This window comes from Lipotes vexillifer, unplaced genomic scaffold, assembly GCF_000442215.2.
Source record: "Lipotes vexillifer unplaced genomic scaffold, Lipotes_vexillifer_v1.1 scaffold1447, whole genome shotgun sequence".
Taxonomy (NCBI): Eukaryota; Metazoa; Chordata; class Mammalia; order Artiodactyla; family Lipotidae; genus Lipotes; species Lipotes vexillifer.
The window spans coordinates 22,131-44,769 of NW_006789773.1; the positions used below are offsets into that span (position 1 = coordinate 22,131).

At 41.1% G+C, this 22,639-nt stretch overlaps 2 protein-coding genes across 2 annotated transcripts; both read left to right on the plus strand.

The window, feature by feature from the left end:
* The first annotated feature begins 3,127 nt into the window (after window positions 1-3,127).
* On the plus strand, window positions 3,128-4,055 carry LOC103081527 (olfactory receptor 145-like). The gene is given in 2 exon segments (XM_082931262.1): window positions 3,128-3,810; window positions 3,812-4,055. Coding segments are annotated over 2 exon segments (927 nt in total).
* Window positions 4,056-18,365: 14,310 nt separating this feature from the next.
* On the plus strand, window positions 18,366-19,315 carry LOC103077931 (olfactory receptor 8B4-like). Its single transcript, XM_082931260.1, is given in 3 exon segments — window positions 18,366-19,027; window positions 19,029-19,225; window positions 19,228-19,315. Coding segments are annotated over 3 exon segments (921 nt in total). The 5' UTR covers window positions 18,366-18,380; the 3' UTR covers window positions 19,305-19,315.
* The last annotated feature ends 3,324 nt before the right edge of the window (window positions 19,316-22,639 follow it).

Here is a 22,639-nt window from a genome sequence, read left to right on the forward strand (position 1 = left end):
GTCCCACTCCTGGAAATTCTGATTTATATGTCTGGATTAGAGCAGCAGGGTATGTACTTTTAATAAGCATATACTTACATAATTCAATTGTACAGCTAGGTTTGTGAACCACAGGATTAGATGATTTTTAGTACTGCTTCAAATCTATGAGGCCCCCAATTAGCTGTCACTGAGCTCAAGAAGATTCTAAGAGTCTAGGACATAGAGAGATAATTTTGTCATGAGAGAGAGGGAGTTAGGAAAAGAGCAAAGCAAGCAAAACAGGGAAACAAATGGTGAGTTCAGTGGGATGAAAGGGGGATCAAGACACAAGGCCTCAGGGTCAGCCTGAGGGTACCAGGAGACCGAAAGAGAGCTGAGATGATGGAGAACAGGGGATATCAAGGAGAATTCCAACAATTTAGCAATTTTGGAAAAAAACTGTTCTTAACTGATGGAGATTGTTCTTTACTGTCAAGCTCAAATTTCAAGAGATGGAAGGTTTGTTTTTCCTGGACTAGATACTGTGCAATTCCTGTGACAAACTGAAATGTAAGTGGTGGTATGTGGAAAGCCCTCCTCTAAACTTGCATAGCATTTTATTTTATTTTAAATTTTTATTGGAGTATAGTTGATTTACAGTGTTGTGTTAGTTTCTGCTGTACAGCAAAGTGTATCAATTACACATATATCCACTTTTTTTTTAGATTCTTTTCCCATATAGGCCATTACAGAGTATTGAGCAGAGTTCCCTGTGCTATACAGTAGGCCCTTATTAGTTATCTATTTTATATATAGTAGTGTGTATATGTCAATCCCAATCTCCCAATTTATCCCCACCCCCTTACCCCCTGGTAACCATGTTTGTTTTCTACATCTCTAACTCTATTTCTGCTTTGTAGATAAGTTCATTTGTACCCTTTTTTTCAGATTCCACACATAAGTGATATCATATACTTGTCTTTGTCTTTGACTTACTTCACTCAGTATGACAATCTCTAGGTCCATCCATGTTGCTGAAAATGGCGTTATTTCATTCTTTTTATGGCTGGGTAATATTCCATTGTATATATGTACCACATCTTCTTTAACCATTCATCTGTTGATGGAAATTTAGGTTGCTTCCATGTCCTGGCTATTATAAATAGTGCTGCAACAAACACTGTGGCCCATGTATCTTTTCAAATTATGGTTTTCTCTGTATATATGCCCAGGAATGGAACTGCTGGATCATACGGTAGCTCTATTTTTAGTTTTGTAAGGAATCTCCATACTGTTCTCCATAGTGGCTCTACCAATTTCATGTGCTTTCTGGCCATTTGTATGTCTTCTTTGGAGAAATGTCTATTTAGATCTTCCACCCATTTTTTTGATTGGGTTGCTTTTTTGATATTGAGCTGCATGAGCTGTTTGTATATTTTGGAGATTAATCCCTTGCTGGTCACTTTGTTTGCAAATATTTTCTTCCATTATGAGGGCTATCTTTTGGTTTTGCTTTGCTGTGCAAAAGCTTTTAAGTTTAATTAGGTCCCATTTGTTTATTTTTGTTTTTGTTTTCATTACTCTAGGAGGTGGATCGAAATTACGTCAAAGAGTGTTCTGCCTATGTTTTCCTCTAAGAGTTTTATAGTATCCAGCCTTACATTTAGGTCTTTAATCCATTTTGAGTTTATTTTTGTGTATGGTGTTAAGGAATGTTCTAATTTCATTCATTTACATGTAGCTGTCCAGTTTTCCTAGCACCGCTTACTGAAGAGATGCATTTTATTTTTAATAAATAATTTTTTCTGGATCTTATTACTTTTTTTGCATATTTAGTCAGATATATTCTATCTTATGTTTTCCAAGAGAATGTCAGAGCCTTGAAGATAAGACTTTATACATTTAGTTATCTCCCACAGGGAGATATTAAATGCAATTGTTAAAAATACCAGACTTGGAGTTAGATGGACCTAGATTTCATATGACCTTTGTAACATTTAGTAAAATGTGAAAATTGGAGTGATAAAACTTAGTTCGTAGAATTTGGGGGAGAATTAAAATAAAGTATTATATGTAAAATGCTTTGGATCCTTGCACGCTGGGTTCAGCATACAAGTGCTAGGAGAGGAAGACTGCTGGGTATATGTATATAATAAGTGCTCAATAAATGGTAAATTATTATTTTTTCATTTCACTGAGTAGCTGTTAACTGAACAAATAATGTTTCTAAAACCCCATTCATATATTATCCAGGGTATAAGCAAAAGTTCCTTCTTTTTAGAGTTAATTTTTAGGGCTGTGGCCCTGGGGGACCTCTGGCTTTCTACTTCTAATCAGGTCCCTAGATCTATGAAACCAGAATAAAACTGCTCAGTCTCCTGTCACCGCCTGACACTGATTACAGGTGAGGATGCTGTCTCCCTTCTGCAAGCTGGAAAAAAGCCTCGGGGCAAAGCCTCAATCAGATATCAAGTTCTTCAGAAAGAATTCGAAGGCAGTCCAAGTTCTGATTTCCCAAATAGAACAGGGACTAAAGGGGCCACACTTAGTTCCTTCACCTGTGTTAGCACCAGAGCCATTTGTCTGTCTGAACAATCGAGGGCAAGAGTTGGACCGACAGGGACAGGGCTAAAGCTGCAGACTGAAAGAGGTGAGTGACGGCACCTGGGCTGAACTTTTCCTAAGTCCCCACCCTCAGGTAGTAAAGGTTTGGGAAGGACCACCTTCCTTTTCTGGTCTGTCCAAGTTGACCATGAGGTGGACACTCTAGCACAGCTGGGCTGGCTCCATCCTCTCAGAGGACTCTTCCCAGAGACTGACCCCAGGTACTGTAAACTTGAGCAGACACTGGAGTTGGAATGACACAATAAATGGACTCAAGTAAAGATCCGGGAGACTCCTCAGTGCATCTTTGGGTCCCTTCTTCCCAGCAGCAGTGGACCTCCTCTTGGAGGCAGATCCGTCCCCCGATGGTGCTCCAGAGGCAGAGTCGCTAGGGGGTCATGGGAACAGACCCATAGCTTCCGGAAAGGCCTTTCTGCTGAAGTCCAAAATATCCAAGTGTGGATCTAATTCTAAAGAACTGGGAGGTGACAGGGAGGGCAGCAGTGCCCTCTCTCCCCCGCTCCCTCTAAGTGATTTCCCTTGTTCCCACAGAGTGCCTTAAATGAGAACAGTAGCTGAGAACTCTTCTGTGACAGAGTGTATCCTCGCAGGCTTAACCAACCAGCAGGAACTCCAGGTCCCCCTCTTCCTCCTGTTTCTAGGTTTCTACATGGTCACTGTGGTGGGGAACCTGAGCTTGATAACCCTCACTGGACTCAACTCTCACCTGCACACGCCCACGTACTTTTTCCTCTATAACTTGTCCTGCATAGATTTCTGCTATTCCACTGTTATCACTCCCAAAATGCTGATGAGTTTTGTCTCAACGAAGAACACCATCTCCTATGCAGGGTGTATGACTCAGCTCTTCTTCTTTATCTTCTTTGCTGTCTCCGAGTCCTTCATCTTGTCAGCGATGGCATATGACTGCTATGTCACCATCTGTAACCCACTGGTGTACAAGGCCACCATGTCTCCCCAGGTCTGCTTACCTATTTTGCTGGGTGTCTACGTGATGGGGTTTGCTAGGGCCATGGCCCACACAGCATGCACGGGGAGACTGACCTTCTGTGCCAACAATCTTGTTGACCACTTCAGGCGTGACATCCTTCCCCTTCTTGAGCGCTCTTGCACCAGCATATATGTAAATGAGCCGGTAGTTTTTGTTGTTGTGGGTATTGATATTGGTGTGCCCACAGCTACCATCTTCATTTCTTCTGCCCTCATCCTCTCCAGTATCCTGCACGGAAGGCAGGTCCAAAGACTTCAGCACCTGTAGCTCCCACATAATTGCGGTTTTTCTTTTCTTTGGGTCAGGGGCGTTCATGTACCTCAAACCATCTTCTGTTTTACCCATGAACCTGGGGAAAGTGTCCTCCTTGTTCTATACCATTGTGGTGCCCATACTCAACCCATTAATCTATAGCCTGAGGAATAAGGACGTCAAAATTGCTATGAAGAAAACTTTGAGCAAAAAACCATTCCCCTGAGAAAGAGGCAATGCTTAGGAAAGGGACATTTTTCCTTCCATAGATGATTCAAGTTCCACTGGTTACATGGAGGAAATTTTTACTTTTTCTCAAACAAGTTTGCCCTTCCCATTTTAAGAGCCCTTTAAATTAAGATTCTTAAAACTAGAGGATACTCACATTTAGTGGACGTTTAGGATCATTTAGTTAAGTTCTATCATATTTCTGAGAATAGATACAGGCTTATGTACCTTCACCAAGGTTCATTAGTTATGCAATTACTCAGCAGGGGAACTGTGACTAGAATCCAGGCTCTTGATTTCTAATACGATTTCCTTCCATTGCTGTTCACTTTCTTCCTCCCTCAGCCCTGGAAGGTTTCATTTCAAATGTGAGTTGGTCTAGGACATGAAAGTCTGGTTCTGTCTACAGAAATTTCAGGCAACTTTTCAAGGGCTAATTTTAAATATCACATTTTTGCATGAAGGTAGGAGGTATAACATTTTGTTGAGATGGTCTTGGCTAAATGACCAGACAAATTCTTGAAGAATTTTGCAGAGTGTGTGGGGGAAGTGTGCTAGGACCTGGAGAGCAGCAAGCATGGTACCTCCTGAGACAGTGATGTGGAGCTTCTGGGACTTGGACTTTAAGGGATTTGGCCAGGCTGGGTGGAAGACCTCAGAGAACATGTCAAGGTTATGAAGGACAGGATTTGGGAATTATTTCAAACACAATCATTTCCCTGTTTTCAAGTTGTGCTTTTAAAGCAAGAGTAGAGAAGGCTGCCACTCAGGGTGGTCAGCTAAGGATCTGGAGACTATTTCAGAACCACAGAAAACCTAGCGTTGTAAGTCAGTAATCCGGTTAGCAACACACAGCAGCCAGTCACAGAGGAAACGGCCACTGACTGTTACGGTACCGCTTCTGTTTTCTGTGTGCCTCTCCAGATTAACTTTCTGCCCTTTGTACTTTACTCCAAGCCCCGGGAGGATCCTGTCAGTGGGCTCCCTGGCCCCTGGTTTCTGGTTGGGTTGGCATCAGCAGACGAAATCAGAAGGTGAGACGAAATCAGAAGGTGAGAGGAGCAGAAGGTGAGAGGAGGTGTGATATTTATTTCCTGGAATTCCTTCCAGCTGGGCTACAGTGTCAGGAACTGAATGCCCTGTTTCCTACCTGGTTACAGTAAATGCTCCCTCCTTTGTCTCTTCATGCCAAGGGGTGGCAATGTCTCCTGGCTGTTGCTAGTCTTGGGAGCTCGATCACCCCTTTGTGGTTTCTCTCAATCACCTTTCTGTTTAAACCCCTACAAATAGTTCCCTTGTTATCTTTTTCAATCATTTTGTTTCAGTGGATCATCTGTTTTCTGCGGGGACCCTAGCTGACACAACTTCCAGTGAAGGGTGGAAGAGTTGTACAGCTTAAGTTTGTAGACCCACAGCCCAATGGTACTATGTAAAGGCAGGCAGTGTTGCCTTTTGTTTTAAAAGAAAACTGTAAGTGGTAAATATTTTTTTGGTGAAGCAACAATATGTGAAATGCTGTGAAAAGAGCTTTGATTTACGAGAGTCTCTTTAGGAAAAGTCTCTTCTATTTGGAAAAACGAAGTGTGGATGGATATACAGTTTTGCCCTTTGGACTGTACAGATCAATAAGAGTGAGTTCAAAAGGATGAGAGTGGAATGAGAGAACTGTGCACACAGAAAACAGAAGCGGTACCGTAACAGTCAGTGGCCGTTTCCTCTGTGACTGGCTGCTGTGTGTTGCTAACCGGATTACTGACTTACAACGCTAGGTTTTCTATGGTTCTGAAATTAATAGAAAAGACGGATGGACAGTATGGAATCTGGATCACTGGGACAGGCAGGAGAGTAGCATAAAGACCTAGAAAAAGTATAGACTAGGGAACTGGAGGGTAGAATCAAATTTGAACCCTTGCTTTTACTCAGTAGCTGTAGGACCTTCACCAAGCTACCTGATGTCTCTGAGCAAATGTTTTCACAGGATTATTAAGAAAATTAAATGGCAAGTGCTCAGCAAATTTAGTCTCCATTCCTGCTGGATCTTCTCCTCCTAGTGTCAGCACTTGCACTAATTTATTGTGTGACCTTGGGACAACTGCTTCATCTTTCTGGGCTCATGCTCGCTCATATGAAAAATGATTATGCTCTATCAGATTATTCCTACAATCTATTTACTATATATGCTTATTTGTATATTAAATGGGCAGTACATGTTCACGATAATGAAAATTATTGCCAAAAAATAATCAGTGAAAGGACGTCCACTTCACTCCAATTTTCTGGCCCTTTTGTGCCCTCCCTCGGGTCCATCACTGTTGCTTATTATATATTTATAGACAGTCTTTGCACGTATAGTATACGGTACCTGCACATACATACACACAATGTTGCCTTTGTTTTCAGAGTCTATGAGCAGTTGCTTTAAACGGATGAAAATTAATTAGAAGAGGAGGGAATAAGGAATTATTATTGGATAAATAAATTAATAGAAAAGCAGAAAAAATGTACATGAAGGGTCATGGGTAGCCCAAAAGAGGGAGAGAGAAAGGAACACTGTGAAAACAAGGAAGCACCAGCCGTGGGTACAAAAGTGTGTGCTCCAAGACAGAGCTCACAGCAAGAATTTGTTTCTTCTGATCTCTTGCCTCCAATTTGATTTTCATACTTGTGTAAAATTCTACCATATGGATGTATTATATCCAATGAGCAATTTTCTCCTGCTGTATACTGTTTTAATATTTCCAAATTATAAATAATGCTTGATTAACAACATTCAATAAATCTTTGAGTCTCCCCCCACCCTATCAGAATATATTCCTAGACAAGGAATTACTGAATTATACAAGATTTCTTGAATTTTATTGCAAAATCCCTTCTTGAAAGTTTACCTCAACTTGCACTCTCACTAGCAGCGTAAACATATCTGGACTGTCTACTTTGGCCAGACTCTACTGGTTAAGGGCGGCACTCATGAAAATTGATCATCTTTAATTTTGGTGGTGGTAGTGTTTGTATTATTGTCCCTTCCTTTTACACCTTTTTTTTTCTCTACTTCATAAACTACTTGTGGTATCGGGATGGGTAAGAAAAGAGGAAGCAAAACTGAAAATGTTTTCTCCATCCTTCTTTTCCTTCCTTACATACTCCTTTTAGGCTCTTTCTTGGCTTAATCATATTGCTGGTAATCTTTTTAATTCTAGGAAGGGAACGTACTCTGGAGCCTTTATGTCTGTGATAATCTATTGTGAGGTGTCTTTCTGGAATATCTTTCTCCTACCCCCCACCCCCGTTCATTTCTGCACCTCTGCTCTGTGCTCTCACAGCAGAACACTGCAGTCAATTTATCAAGTGCTGGTCACAATGTAGGGTCCTTGCTCACTTTCTTTTCTGTATCCACCCCTACCACAAACAAGACTGTAGGTTTTGCGTGAGCAGAGTCCCTGGTGTCCATTTTGAGACAGTCCCACACCAAGCACAGTGCCCAGCACATGCAGAGTGGGGATTTAACAAATTTATGCTGGATGCAAGATTGGAGCATCTAGCAGTTTTAGCAGCTGACTTACTGAAGGGGCTTCCCTGTTCTGTCTTCTGGCAACACATTCTTCTCTTCCAGCACACAGATAAACACATGCTTGGCCCCTAACATCCCATCTCTGATACCTTGATTGTATTATTCTTATGTTTAGTCCTGATCCCCAATTTTAGGCACATGCCACCTGGCGTCTGTAGCAGGAGCCAGACCCTATCATGATTTGTAAACCACAACTTTACACTTCTCCTAAGAGTAAAATGTACTGTGTTATATAAATGTATTGTGTTATATAAAATGTATTGTATTATAGTAAACTCTAAATCACTATCCAATTGAACATAGGGCTTTGAGGGAAATTTTATAAAATACCAACAGTTGGGCATTCATTTTGTACTACCCATTTAACTAATATCCCAGAGACAGCATACTGAAGAAAAATTTGTACAATAAAGAAGTCAATCATTCATGACACTCCCAAATGGGGTATAACACTCCCATTTCCCCCAGAGTAACAGAGACTATAAAGTTGAATGATTTTGTTCAAAAGATAAATACACTTGGAAAAAATCACCAAGACCACAATCTGGTTCTTCTTTGCTGACCTTGCAAAGCACCATTTCCTCAGAGCAAAGCTTCCTTTTTCTTTACTCACACAAATGAATATATTCTATGTCCTTTCAGAATTGCTTCTGGGGACATTTGATAAAACAAGAGTTTTTGAAACTTTGCAAGTTCCTTAGTAATTTATTGGGGAAGGTTACCACTTTTTCCTTTGTAATTAGAAGTAAATTGTGGGGAGACATTTTGAAACTATGAAATGTCATGTTCCTTTTCAATCTTTCACACCCTAGTTTTAGCATCCATTGATGATGCTTGCCTGAATCTATTACTCTGATGGTTGTAAAATGGAGACTGTCTAACTCCATCAAATCTTTGTTATTTGTTAGCTTGCATTTTCTCAGGAAGAATCATTATTTCTTCTATATTTATTCATTCATTCATTTATATCATTGTGGACTCATACATTCTAATTTTATCTGAGTTATGATTCATTATTGTCATTATTTACTTTGATGCTCAATTTGTCCATGATTTGCCCAGTGTGACCCTCCTCACACTGGATCTTACGTCCTTTTAATATATCTCCATTAGATTTTGAGCACTTTATTACTTTCTGGCAAAACAATCAGGCTCATCCTGTACTTTCCCTGCCCACCACTGGTTCTACGTAAAGATAAATGCTGTTTAAATCTGAGATATGACTATTAGGTGAAATGAGCTGTATTTAATGTAATTCTGCAAGCAGGTATTTAATGGGAGAATATTCGTGTTTGTAAAGTACTCATTTATATGTTTGCTCTTTGAGCATACCTGTCTACGTATAAGTGAGACTTGCTTTCTGTCAATAGGCCAATGCTCTGTGTCCCAAACCCGATGATTCCGAACTGTCACTTCTCACCACTTTTTACCTGCTCACATGACAGTTTCCTAGGTTCCCATCCGTGACTTGTGAGACTACATGAAAGGAAGAATTAGACCTGGAGCAGGAGGAAAAAAGCCCCGAGACGCTTGTCCACACATTTGGTTGTAGATGCCATTCAGTCTGGCCTCCTGAAAGATATGACTCCTTGTCCCGTTTGCCTCCTTCATTCATGTATCTTGCACTGACTGTGATTTGAGAATGCAGGTGGATAATATTTTCACATTCAAGGAACTCATGTTCTTCAAACAGTAATAATAACATTTTATATGAGTTCTCATTTAGTCTTCCCTACGACGGTATGAGATAATTCTCTCTGCTTTATAGATGGGTAAACTGAGGCTTAAAGACGTTAAGGAACTTGCCTAAGATTGAATAAATAGTAAGCGGTGGAGTAAAGAACTGAATTTAGACTGTCTGACTCTGGTGTCCACACTCCTACCACTCACTGCCTTCCAGAGGCTCAATCTGCATGTGTAAGAAATAGTGATGCACGTATATGCATCTCGTGCCAAGACCAAGGTCTTGCTGCCTTTGAGCTGAACAAGTCCATAATTGACTCTCATTTGAAAACAATTTGCCAAAAACAAATGTCAAGGGAGACACACTAAAGACTCTGCTCCTTACTCACTGCACTGATCTACTAGGGTCTGTAATATAAACATGTGAGACCTCCTGGACTATGGTAATATGGATTATGAAGTAATATATTCAGAAAATGTTTATTTGAGGTTATATTCCCAACCTCAGCTAGGTGATCCAACACATGCTGAGAGCTTAACGCCTGACAGGTACAGAAGGTGCTAAATAAATGTTGAATGAATCCTTAGTGAGATCTTAAAATACTAAATTATACAGTGCTTTGTTTTTAATTTTTTGAAATAATTCTTCTTAAATTTGCAAAAGCAATGCTTGAGTGTTGTAAGAATACGTAAATGTATAGGTAAGCAAAAGATTAAAAAATCTATGATCTTGCCACCTAGAGATAACTAACTACTCTTAGGATTTGGATGTATATTTTTTCAGAATATTTGTGTGTGTGCAGTTGTGATGGCTTAAATTGGTTTGCAAAGACAATACACACATAAACATATACAAACACACAAAAACAGATGTGATCATGTTAAGTATGATTTTATAACTATTTTTCATCCTGTAACACATTGTAAACAGCCTCTGTGTGATTAAATATATATGAAAATCATGATTTTTAACAGCTGTACTCATTATGTCTGAAGCTGTAAGGTCAGTGGAATGATGTGAAATGTTTCTGTTGGCTGCACAGAAGGACAACATTGTTTCCTTCTTCTCTGTTTCCTTCTTTTCAAAGAACTTTTTAACAGTGATGTGTTCATCTGAGGATCCTAAATTCCTTTTCTAAGAGTAGCTTTCTCTTTGATTTATTCTCATGTGTGACATTCTGCACATCCCTCCCACCACCTGAGTTCAGGTTTCCTGGTCTCCAGCCCCATCCTTCTCCTTCGCCCTTTACCAAAATTCAAAGGCAAGTCCGGAGATGTCAAGGCTCCTCCCATTTTGCTCATCATCAACTACAGTGAAGTCCAGACTCTGGTGCTAACCACTTTGGGCTCCAAATGCGATTCTAGCTTCATTTATGCTTTACTTTCCCTAGCTGGGGAGAAGCTTCTATGTCCCAGGCAGGTAAATGAAGAAGCAACCCTTTCTCTTCCCCCTTATTCTCCTCACTTCACCCCAAAGGAGAGGATGGTTTATAGCAGGGGTCCCCAACCCCTGGGCCACGGACCACCAGCGGTCCGTGGCCTCTTAGGAACCGGGCTGCAGAGCAGGAAGTGAGTAGTGCATGAGCAAAGCTTCACCTGACGCTCCCCATCGCTCGCATTACCGCCTGAACCACCCCCTCCATCGCTGGCATTACCGCCTGAACCATCCCCTCCATCACTCGCAGTACTGCCTGAACCATCCCCCACATCGCTCACATTACCGCCTGAACCGTATCCCCATCCCCCGCCAACCCTCCACCCCAGCCCCGGCTGTGGAAAAATTGTCTTCCATGAAACTGGTCCCTGGTGCCAGAAAGGTTGGGGACCGCTGGTTTATAGGACTGATCAGAAATTGGGAGAGTTAACTTATAATGTGGCTTAGTGTGGCCCAGCCCCCTTCCTACAGCCCGTCCCATTTCTAGTTAGGACAGGCACATTCTCAGGATCTCCGCTCATCTGTTCCATCTGCAACTCTGTTTCTTTGTCGAGAACACCAACAGTTTTCCAGCTCAGTTTAGACCTGGATTCATAAATTTAGTCTATGGTGTGCAATGAGGAAGCTATAGGGTCCTTGGATGTAGATGTACAACCAAGCTGGGTCTTCCAATCAACCTTATCAGCAATAAAGCTGGCATTTTTTCCCCTGACTTCTGTATCTAATTTCTCAATTGATTCTGGACTCAGAGAGGAAAGAAGGATATAACTTACTATCATCATTAATCTACCCCAGCTACCTCCCACCCCTCTCTGCCATGTATACGATTCAAGTCTGTCTCATTTTCCATTCCCCAAATGTGCAGTGCTTCCCCTCCCCCCCATATGACCTTTAATATTTCCTTTTGTGATTCCCTTTGCCCAGAACATCCTCCTGATATTCTCTGCTGGTAAACTTCTACTTATCATTCAAGACTAATAGCAGTGCATTTCTAAAACCACATCATAAAGCAGACTGTGTGTTTCCATAGTAACAATGTAATAATTGGAGACTGTTTCCAAATAAAGATCTGTTGCAAAATCAAAGATACACTTTCCATAATACTATATAAATGATTTTTTTTTTTTTTTTTTTTTTGCGGTACGCGGGCCTCTCACTGCTGTGGTCTCTCCCGTTGTGGAGCACAGGCTCCGGACGCACAGGCTCAGTGGCCATGGCTCACGGGCCCAGCCGCTCCACAGCATGTGGGATCTTCCCGGACCAGGGCACGAACCCGTGTCCCCTGCATCGGCGGGTGGACTCTCAACCACTGTGCCACCAGGGAAGCCCTATATAAATGATTTTTAAGAGTAAATTATTTTCCAAGTTTTACAAGGTGTGCAGAAAGCTATTCCATGTATTGATTTTATAAGGAATTGCAAAGACAACAAAGTGTATACAGAGCCCATGAAAAACAGAACCTTATAACAATGACCAGTATGAACACACACTAGCAATTTAATCATTAATAAAAATAATTTTTGTGTCATTAGCTTTCTTAGATGTTAAACATAATCCTTATTATTATTTGTTGTCGTTATGGCCCACAGAGCATTAAAAAAGCTGGCCAGACAATTAATCAAATGCATTTCTGTTTAGCTAGAAAAGCAGCTTATTAAAGGAGAGTCATTGGAGAATTGAAGGTTTAAAAAACTTTGTGTAGGAGTATGAAGAATGGTCTCCAGAATCTGGAATGTGTGTTCACTTTACCCTCTAAACCACATCCACACAACAGTTCCCTGGAAGGGAAAAATCATTCAAAATAAAGAAAATCTCTGAGAGTTTGTTACACCCTTTTAAGAAGGTGATTTTGGCGGGTGTGTCTGCCTTCATCACAGGGATGTGAGAAAGCTGCCCCACAGCCTGGAATGCTTTCCCTGAATCCACTCCCCGCCCACACCCCTCTTAATCTCCAGTCCCTATTCTACCAGCCAGGGTTCTTGACTGCAGGCAGCAGACATTGATTCTGGTTAACTTCTTCAAAAAAGGGAGTTGTCAAGAAATGGGGTGGTTCACAGAATCTTAGAGCAGACTGAAGAACCAGTTTTTGGAGTCAGGCAGCAACCAGGGGAAGCCAGGTGGTGGAATCACAGCCAAGTTACACCTCAGAACCATCTGGTTAGGCTGAGCTGGCTGCTCCTGCTGGCACCACCAACACCTGATGTTTGTTATTGACTGATCGATTTTTTTTTCTTTCCTTGTGCCAAAAAGAAATATAAGTTGTTCTTGTTTCTTGTGTCACTTGCCCCAGACTCAGAGACCTGCATGGGAACATCTGAGCTGAGCTCAGGGCTTATGTTCTCTGGAGGGATTTCACGGAAAGAGGCCAAGTCCTGGCTCCATCCAAGGCTCACACAAGGGCGGATTCCCAAATGCAGAAGGAGTGCCAATGCTGGACAGTCACAAACAAACAACTATTATTATCCCTACTTACTTTTTGGTTTTAAACCTGAATTTCACTTCCTCAAGGAGGTCTTCCCTGACCCTCCATTAAATGGGTTCATGGCACCCCATAAATTCTTCCTGGCACACTTACTGTATTTCTAATTGATTATTAGAAGTATCTGTTTATTCTAGGTTTCTCCATATAAATTACATGTTTGAAAGAACAGGGACTATGTACGTCTGTTTCCGCTGTTGCTTTATTTTTAGTGCAAAACACAGGGCCTAGAATGTGGTAAATGCTCTCTCTATATCTGTCGGACCTTCTTTACTTCTACATTTCTTGGGTTATATTTCTAAATGATATTTATTTCCCCATCCCCCCAGCTGATGTTGACTTCTGGATAATTTCTCCTCTCCAAGTTACTTATTTTCTCTTTACCTGTGTCTAATAGGCTGTTTAACATATTCATAAGAGTTGCTAATTTCAACAATCATGTTTTTATTTCTAAAAGTTCTATTTGAGGGACTTCCCTGGCTTGGGAACTAAGATCCCACAAGCTGCGCAGTGTGGCAAATAAATAAATAAAGTTCTATTTGAGTCTTTAAAAAAATATGCCTTGTCAAGTTTGATTTTTCCTTCATTATACTTTCAATTTGTTTTTTTTTTCCTTTGAATACATCAAGTATCTTTTTTTTTGTATTCTGTCCCTGATAAGCCTAATAATTTTGCAGGTCTGGTTGTATAGATTGTGATCTTTCATTTATGGTGATTCTCATCCTGGTGGCTTACTTTGTGTTTGTTTAGTGGTTTTCATTAAAAGCTTATGATCCATGGCTATTTGTCTGGGGAAATTCTTTGATATCTTGATTTAAACTTATTTTTTCAAGAAGGATTTTTTTTTTTTTGGTTATATATGTAATATGAATTTTCCACCTAAAACACAGAGGTGGTTAGAACTTTTCAGGGGATATTTTATCTCTTTTTCTACCCTTCTAGAGCCAAGGCCAAGACAGATACATATCTCTGCCCTCTTCCTATGTGAGCTTTTCTCTTCCTTTAATTAAGCCATAGAAGATGTTTCCCTTTGGGGATCTAGTATTATGCATCAATAGGTTCCAAACTCCCAACTTGCTTGATTCCCAGGCTTTATCTCTTATGTCCTGCATAGGCAACCCAATTAAACTCTGACTCTGGGCCACAGGGCATCTACTAGTTCCCCAAGGGCAAACCCCAGGTTCAGTGCTTGTGCACCCCTCTGGATTATTACTTTCTTATTTTTTCTCTTTTTCTCTCATAGGAATTCACTTAGTTTTTGCCAGTTCAAAAATTAACAAATAGATGATTTTTATATTTTATTCTGAATTCTTGGTTTTGTTATATCAGGAGAGATTTTTCTGAATATAAAGTTTGCAAGATTGCTGGAAATAGCTAACCTTAATACTTATTGGATGATGAATAAATGAATACACTGACTTCTACTCTAATGAACAGAGATAATTCTTTCTTACTCTTCCATTGCTGGGTCATTGCTACACATCTGCTAACCTGTTATTTAAGAGGGGGAAGTGCAGTGGGTAAGAAATTATGTACTAGAAAGAAATAACTATTTTCTTCACAAAAATAAACCTCAAAAGCATCATCTAAATATGGAACTGGAAAAAGATTCTCTGAGTAGTGAGGGGGAATTAGACCAAGTAATCTTGACCTGTACTAGAAACTGTCCTGGCCCCTAGAGGGCTCCTGCTCTCCCTCAACACTGGATAAACTGCCATAAACTTTCTGCTTTGTGGTGTTTTTGGAGACAAAGCCAGAGTGTTCCAATATAACTGAGATGCTGGCGATGACAAAAGAGGAATAAGAGTACGGAGAGAGAGAGAGAGAGAGAGGGAAGGAGGAAGGAAGGGAGGGAGAGAGAGAGAGAAGGAGTGGGGAAGGGGGAGAGAGAGAGAGAAAGTTAAAGCTGTATTCTTTCATGACTGAGTCACAAAGCATCACTTCTATCATACTCTTGGTTTGAGAAACCCCAAGTCCCTGCCTAGATGCAAGGTTAGAAAGCATCGACACCATCTCTTTATGGGAGGAGTGTTAGTTTCATTGCACCAAGAGCATGTGGGATGTAAGATGCATGTATGTATGTATGTATGTGTATGTGTGTGCTGGAATGGCCATCTTTGGAAAGAATAATCTGCCACACATGCACATTGTCTAGTTGTTATAAACATAATACATAGAAAACATCCAGCATAATGCCAGGTGCTCTGCAGTTGCTCCATAGGCATTAATTCTTTTTCCTCTTGATTTCCTCCCTTTTATATGAGAAACAAAAGGGGGTTTTATTTTAAGAGAAATAAGATAGATGAGAAATAAAAAAGGTACTTTTGCATGTGTTATCATACTGAAAGTTGGTAGGTTAGTAAATCTCCATTTTATAAATTAGGGAATTATGCCTCAAAGATGTTTAGTAATTTTAGTGTTAAATTCCGCAGGATGATTTATTAAGATATTCATTTATTTTTGTTCTCCATTTATGTTTTAAGTAAACTTTTAATTGAAGGGAAACATAAGAACACAGTTTGATGAATTTTCACAAACTGAACACATCCATGTAACCAGCACCCCTATCAGAAACAGGACATTGTCAGCAACCCTGAAGCACCCTTCACAGACCTTTCCAGTCACTAGCCCCCAACTGACCAACCATGAATAACTGCTATCTGACTTCTAACATCAAAGATTAGTTTCCTTGCCTTTGAACTTCATATAAATAGAATCATAAAGTATGCCTTCTTTTGTCCTTGGCTGTTCTGTTCCATAATAGGTTTGTGACGTTTATCTGTTTAACTTTCATGAAACTTTTTGGCATGTTTTTAGGGTATACATGTGTATACTTATTTTTATTCGGTATACATCTAGGAGTATAACTGCTGGGTCAAAATGTATGTATATGTCCAAGTTTGTTAAATACTACTAATCAATTTATTGTACCATATACAGCAATATACAACAATATTATACCATGGTACCAATGACTGCAATATAGAATTGTACCAATGTTTTATTCCTAGTTCCTATGTAATTCTTCTCCCCCTATTCCCCTTCCACATACTTTAGGCAGGTAACTACGGTTTTAACTTTATTTGCTTTAGGGTTTTTTGCTAGGTATAAATCAGAAGCAGCTTGAAGTTAATGCCCTTCCCACTTTTAAGCCAAAATCTACTGATGAGATAGTACTGGTTGGCCAGGAAGAGTAGGTTCAGTGAAGGAGAACTTTCAAGGTAAGGAGGGTGAAGGACAGAGAGACTCCCTTGGTCAGAAAGTGGATAGAAGTCAGTGGGTCTAGGAGACAGCAGGAGCCAGAGGACCTGAAGAGCTGCTTATGCTCTTTTTAGTAGGGTGACCATATAATTTGTTATCCAAATCCAGACACTTTTGAGAGTGAGAAGGTTTGCTATTAATAATTATACAGGGATAATGGATGTAAATCAGGACTGTTCCCAGCAATCTGGGATTATTTTAGGCAGCTTCAGTGGAAACTTACAAATGTAGTTGCTCACATATCTTTGAATATTTCTTAGAATATTCATGTAGCAGATCACATGGAGAACAATTTTGTCATCTGAAGGATGACAGGATTAAAACCTTTAGGTACATCTCCTGTTAATACCTTAGCCTGCACACATCCATCGAGTAACTTTGTAAAGGGGGGTGCGTGTGTGTGTGTGTGTGTGTGTGTGTGTGTGTGTGTGTGTGTGTGCTTCTTTGCATATGTGATGTGATATTTTAATCTCCTCATATATAGTAAAAGCTGGCCTATGGCCCTTAGTAGAGCTGAGGGTAGGTGGTGTTTGGGGCAGGGGGTGTCTCCACTGTTCTGAGTAGCTCATGATGCTAGAAACATTTTGTCTGAGGTGCTTTCCATATCACCTACAAGTCTGACCTAACTTTTTTTTTTGTCCTATTCTCAAAACTCCCTTTGAAAATTTAGGAACAGCGGCTGAAATTAGTTTGGGATCATCCTCTCTTAATGTCGAGTGTAAGTGCCGAGCTTTAATGAAGGACAGGAAAACTGAGGGTCCCCCCTCCAATTCAACACTAAACAACATGAAGTCCTTGGAGATAAGGAGAAGTTTGAGTAGAACACCTGAGTCCCAAGATGCTACGTAAACATCATCATCCAGGCTGTAAACAAAGACAGTACAATTTCTTCCCTGTAGGGACATATCTCTGAGAAATTCCAAGGGGGTTGAAACTGTATCTAATCAGATCCCTGAGATCATCAAGTAGCATAAAGTTCTTCATGATATGCCAGCTGGGGTTCTGGTGAAAATGAGCATTGCTGGTTTTTTTCTCCTAAAGTTGATGTATATACCATCTGGGAAAATCCACAAACAGAAATCTTGGTCTGTTCCTAGAGCACCTTGGAGACTGGGGTCTGTAAAAGCTCTGATTCTCAGCACCAACAGAATCAGAAGAGTTAAAACTTGAGGCTGTATTCTTTATGCACTAACACCATTTTCTCCTTTGAGATAATGGAAAAAGAGATTGCATAGGGCCCAGGACTTTGGGGGGCAAGGAGGAGGAAAGTGAATGTCTGACTCCCATTTTTCCTGATGGCTTTCTTTTAAACTCACAAATAAGGGGTCAGGGATGTATTGAGCCCTTCCCTACTCTTAACACTGACTCTGGTGTGAAATGCAGTGAAGGGACTGAGAGGAGGAAGGTAGGAGGGTGCAAACAGAGGGGACACTCTTGGCTTTCTCCCCATGGCAGGAACGCTGTATCTAGTTGGGAGAGGGAGGCAGGATGAATGGAGACAATGGCGACAGGAGAGCTCCTGTCTCTGAGCCTGAGGCAGTGGGCTCGGGTTGTACTCCTGCTGGCTCTCGGAAGGTCTTTCTGGGAGCCGCTGGGTGGCCGATTCAGGGGCTCCATCTCCTCCTCTCCCAGGTGGGGACAGAACTCTTGCTGCCCATGCTAACAGACTCTAGCTTGGATTCACGATCAACCCAGGGGAGCTGAGATATAGTCACAGACACATTGTCAATAGCTTGGCGGGGGGGGGGGGGGGCATAGATGAGAGAAGAAAGGCACAAAGGAGGGCATCCATGCACTGGCTCGTCTTCTAGACCTTTCTTCCATCAGCCATGCTTGTGCCTATAACCAGTCTATGTATTTTTGCCCCTTGTTTCCACAGACAGCTCCCCAGAAGAGAATGGCTCTGAGAAACAGCTCCTCAGTGACTGAGTTTATCCTTGTGGGATTATCAGAACAATTAGAGCTGCAGCTCCCCCTCTTCCTACTGATCTTAGGGATCTATGTGTTTACTGTGGTGGGCAACTTGGGCCTGATCATCTTAATTGGGCTGAATTCTAGCCTTCACACTCCTATGTACTTTTTCCTCTTCAACTTGTCTTTTATAGATCTCTGTTTTTCCTGTGTGTTTACCCCCAAAATGCTGAATGGTTTTGTGTCAGAAAACTTCATTTCTTATGTGGGATGCATGACTCAACTATTTTTCTTCTGTTTCTTTGTCAATTCTGAGTGCTGTGTGTTGGTATCGATGGCTTATGATTGCTATGTGGCTATCTGCAATCCTCTGCTGTACACGGTCACCATGTCGCCTCATGTCTGTTCTCTGATGATGTTTGGTTCGTATGTGATAGAGTTTTCTGGGGCCATGGCCCACACCAGAAACATACTGAGACTGACCTTCCATGATTTCAACATCACTGACCATTATCTGTGTGAAGTCCTCCCCCTCTTGCAGCTCTCCTGCACCAGCATCCACATCAATGAGCTGGTGTTTTTTATTGTTGTTGGAGTGGTCATCACAATATCCCTTATCAGTATATTCATCTCATGCTTTGATTCTCTCCAGTATTCTCCGTATTCCTTCCACTGAGGGCAGGTCCAAAGCCTTTAGCACATGTGGCTCCCACGTTGCTGTGACTCTGTTCTTTGGGTCAGGGGCATTCACCTATTTAAAAACCTCTTTTCCTGGACCTATGGACCAGAATAAATTTGCCTCAGTCTTCTACACCAGTGTGGTTCCCATGCTTATCCTCTGATCTACAGTTTGAGGAATAAGGATGTTAAAGTTGCTCTGAGAAAAACCCTGAAGAGAGTGCTCTTCTGATGGTTCTGTTTGTATCAGTTATTTACCGGTAAGCATCATACTCAAGAATCTTTTTATCTACAGGTGTAGGAATTTTAATCTTTTTTCCTTAAGGGGGGTGTTCTCTCTACTTAAAAAAATTGCAAATCCCTTGCTTATACTCTTTTTGAGGTTTATACTGGTTCACTGCATGCAATTTAGCATCTATTAAATGCCTATTGTTTACTGGACTCTATACTAGGTCCAAGAGATGAGCAAGATGAGGCTCTATGCCTTCCATCCTTTTCTTGGTAGGCTAAATGGGTTTGTACAAGCAACTTTTCTGGCTGGGAGATGGGGCAGGTGGTGGTATGAAGGTCCAGGAGAGTGAATTTATTTTTTCTTCAGTTATGGGAGCAGGCTTCCCAAAGACAAAAGGTAGATATACCTTGGGCCATAGGTAAGGTAAGTCTCCCAACTCTTAGAGAGGTTGCTTGGCTAGGAAGATTGTAAATCATCCCTTTCATATACATCCATGTACACACAAGAGAAAGCCTCACTTAAGAGTTCTTTACATGGCCTGAAATGTAAAGATAAATCAAACCTAAAATCTTTCTTTTCAAAGTTTCAAAACTCTTAGGCCATGGATTGGTAACCATGGGGTAGGTAGTTTATAACTGAGCCAAATTCTTGGGCCCTGGGCTCTAAGGCTGAAAGCAAAAGAATAAGGGAGAAATTCCATGGATTTACAAGATTATGTTAACTGCTACCTCTATCCTGCCTGAGATACTGTGCATATTATAGGCATTTAGGACAATTCTTTTATTATTTACTGTCTCTGAGACTGTGTGTATGTATGTGTGTGTGTATTATAGTTAACTATTAGAGAATCAGGAACAAAGAGGAGTCACATTACACTTTCCACTTGCAGGAAGACTTGGAAGCAATCCTGATTTTGAGTGCCAAAAACTGCTCTGTACTACTCTGTTGAAGATTCTGCTATTCTATAATGGATAGCTCAGATTTTGAGGAGTACACCCTCATAAACTTCCCTGTGTGTTGGCAGGAAGGTGAACTTAGGGCCAAACCAACCCACATGGAAAGATGGGAGAATGGAGACTCATGGGGTCAGAAGAATGGGACCCTCTCTGTGTAAAGACTAGAACTTGGGGTGTCCATGAGATCATCTGTAAAGAGCATTTGGTACTTTTGGATACCAGAGAGTCATATAAAGTACTCGGTCTATATATTTTGCTTTGCTTATATTTTTCCAACTCACCCATAAAATTGGATAGCTGCACAGTGTATATTGGTATGAGAAACGAGGAAACAAGAGATGTAAGACCTTTCTCACATTTATCTCTCTGCTGACACTTGTTAGAAGTGGCAGCATCATACTGAGAAGAAAGGTAGTTCAAGTGTTCCAGGTCATGGCCAGAAGCAAGGCATCCTGACATGCGGCCGAGAACAGTACAGAGAAGCACCGGCAGCAAGGAACTGACTAAGGAGGAGACGTGAAATAAAACTTATTTTCTCCAAATATGCTAAAGGGAGGGCGTTTTTGAAGGTAGAAAAATCCAATACTTGGATTATATCTGAATAATGATAAAAATGATACCTAACCTTTATTGAGCACTCTATGTCTGGGCACTGTTTAAGGTGCCTGACATATATTTTTTTTAACAATCTTTTTTTTTTTTTTTTTGCGGTACCCGGGCCTCTCACTGTTGTGGCCTCTCCCGTTTTGGAGCACAGGCTCTGGACGCGCAGGCTCAGCGGCCATGGCTCAGGGGCCCAGCCGCTCCGCGGCATGTGGGATCCTCCTGGACCGGGGCACGAACCCGTGCGCCACCAGGGAAGCCCCCTGACATATATTAACTCACTTACGGGAATTGTGTTAATGCCATGCTGAACCACTGCTAGTCAGTCCTCTGGACTTAGCTGAACTCTATCCTCCAGAGGACTATCTAGGTCTAGGCATGTGGAGACCTGGGGATATTAGTAAGAGTCAAGAATAAGGAACAATAAGGATAAATATAATTTGATATGCATAAAGGAAAAAATTACCATTAGTATAAATGAGTGGAAATAAGGGACAAAGCAAAACCATAAGGATGTGAGTGGAAAGGAATAATTATGAAATAAGTTCATTAAAGCCTAAGAATAACTTTATTTACATTCATCCCATATTGGCATTGGGGTAACTAGAGGTGAAAGCATAAGTATGACTTAATGAGACACTGGCTTGAAACCCTTTGTCACTGAAGATCTGAAATGACAAAAACTCAGAGGCTCTTTTCCTGGTTCTTGTAATAGCCAGTAAGAGCCATTTATTTCTCCCACATAAAAGACAACATTTCATAAATTATGAAGACCTTCACCTCTGTCACAAACCAAGGATAGGTCATCTTGCATACCCTTCTAGGTTGGTGTTGAGGAACTGCTGGTTCATAAATGGTCAACAAATAGGAACAGGTTTGGGGGCTTCTGCTTTACAGTAAGTGAAAAACATGATTAGATGCTCTGTGTCCGATGTCCCAAAGTGGGTCCCTCTGCCACAACAGCAAAATTCTGTCGCCTCGTGCCATCGTGACATTTTGACTTTCAGCAAGTTACATTTTCTCTCTAGGAAGCATCATTAAAGTCAGGATTCCTCTGGGTTCAGTCTTTGGCCTACTTCTCCTTTTGGCTCTTCCTGGGATGCCTTTCCAGCTCTTGCGGCTCCAACAACCACGTTTGACTCCTAAATCCATAACTCTAGTTTGGATCTATGTTTATAACCTACAATTAGTTATAATTAGAAATATGAAAGTATCGTCAGATACCAAACAGAATTATGTAATAATCTGGTGGTGACGTAGTTTTGGAGAATAGAAAAGAATAAACTACTCTTGATATCTACACATTCTCCTACATTCTAAACAGGTAGGAGAACACAGAGGTAAGTGACAGACACCAAGTCCGCAAAGAACTTTCCAGTGGAGCTTGGGAGTGAAAGGCACTGCTCTAGGCTGTGAGGCAGTGATGCCTGTTCAGTGCTAAGCCTTAGCCCACGTGTTAGATCGACAAACATCGCCCTCTCTCCCCTCACACTTCCATAAATGAAATCCGTCATTTACTAACTGCTGCAGCTGCCGATAATGTAAGTGCGACTGCAGTGGCTTAAACACATGAAGGTTCATTTTTCTCTAACATAAAAGGCATCTAGAAGTAGGAAGTCCAGGGCTGATATGGCAGAGTCAGCAAGAACTCAGTGTCTCTCTCTTTCTTCTCTTCTTAGCAGTGACTTCATTCTCGTGGATGCATCACAGCTTCCATACGGCTGCTAGACCTCATATGGCTTTGTCCACAGTCCAACCAGCAAGAAGACAAAGGGG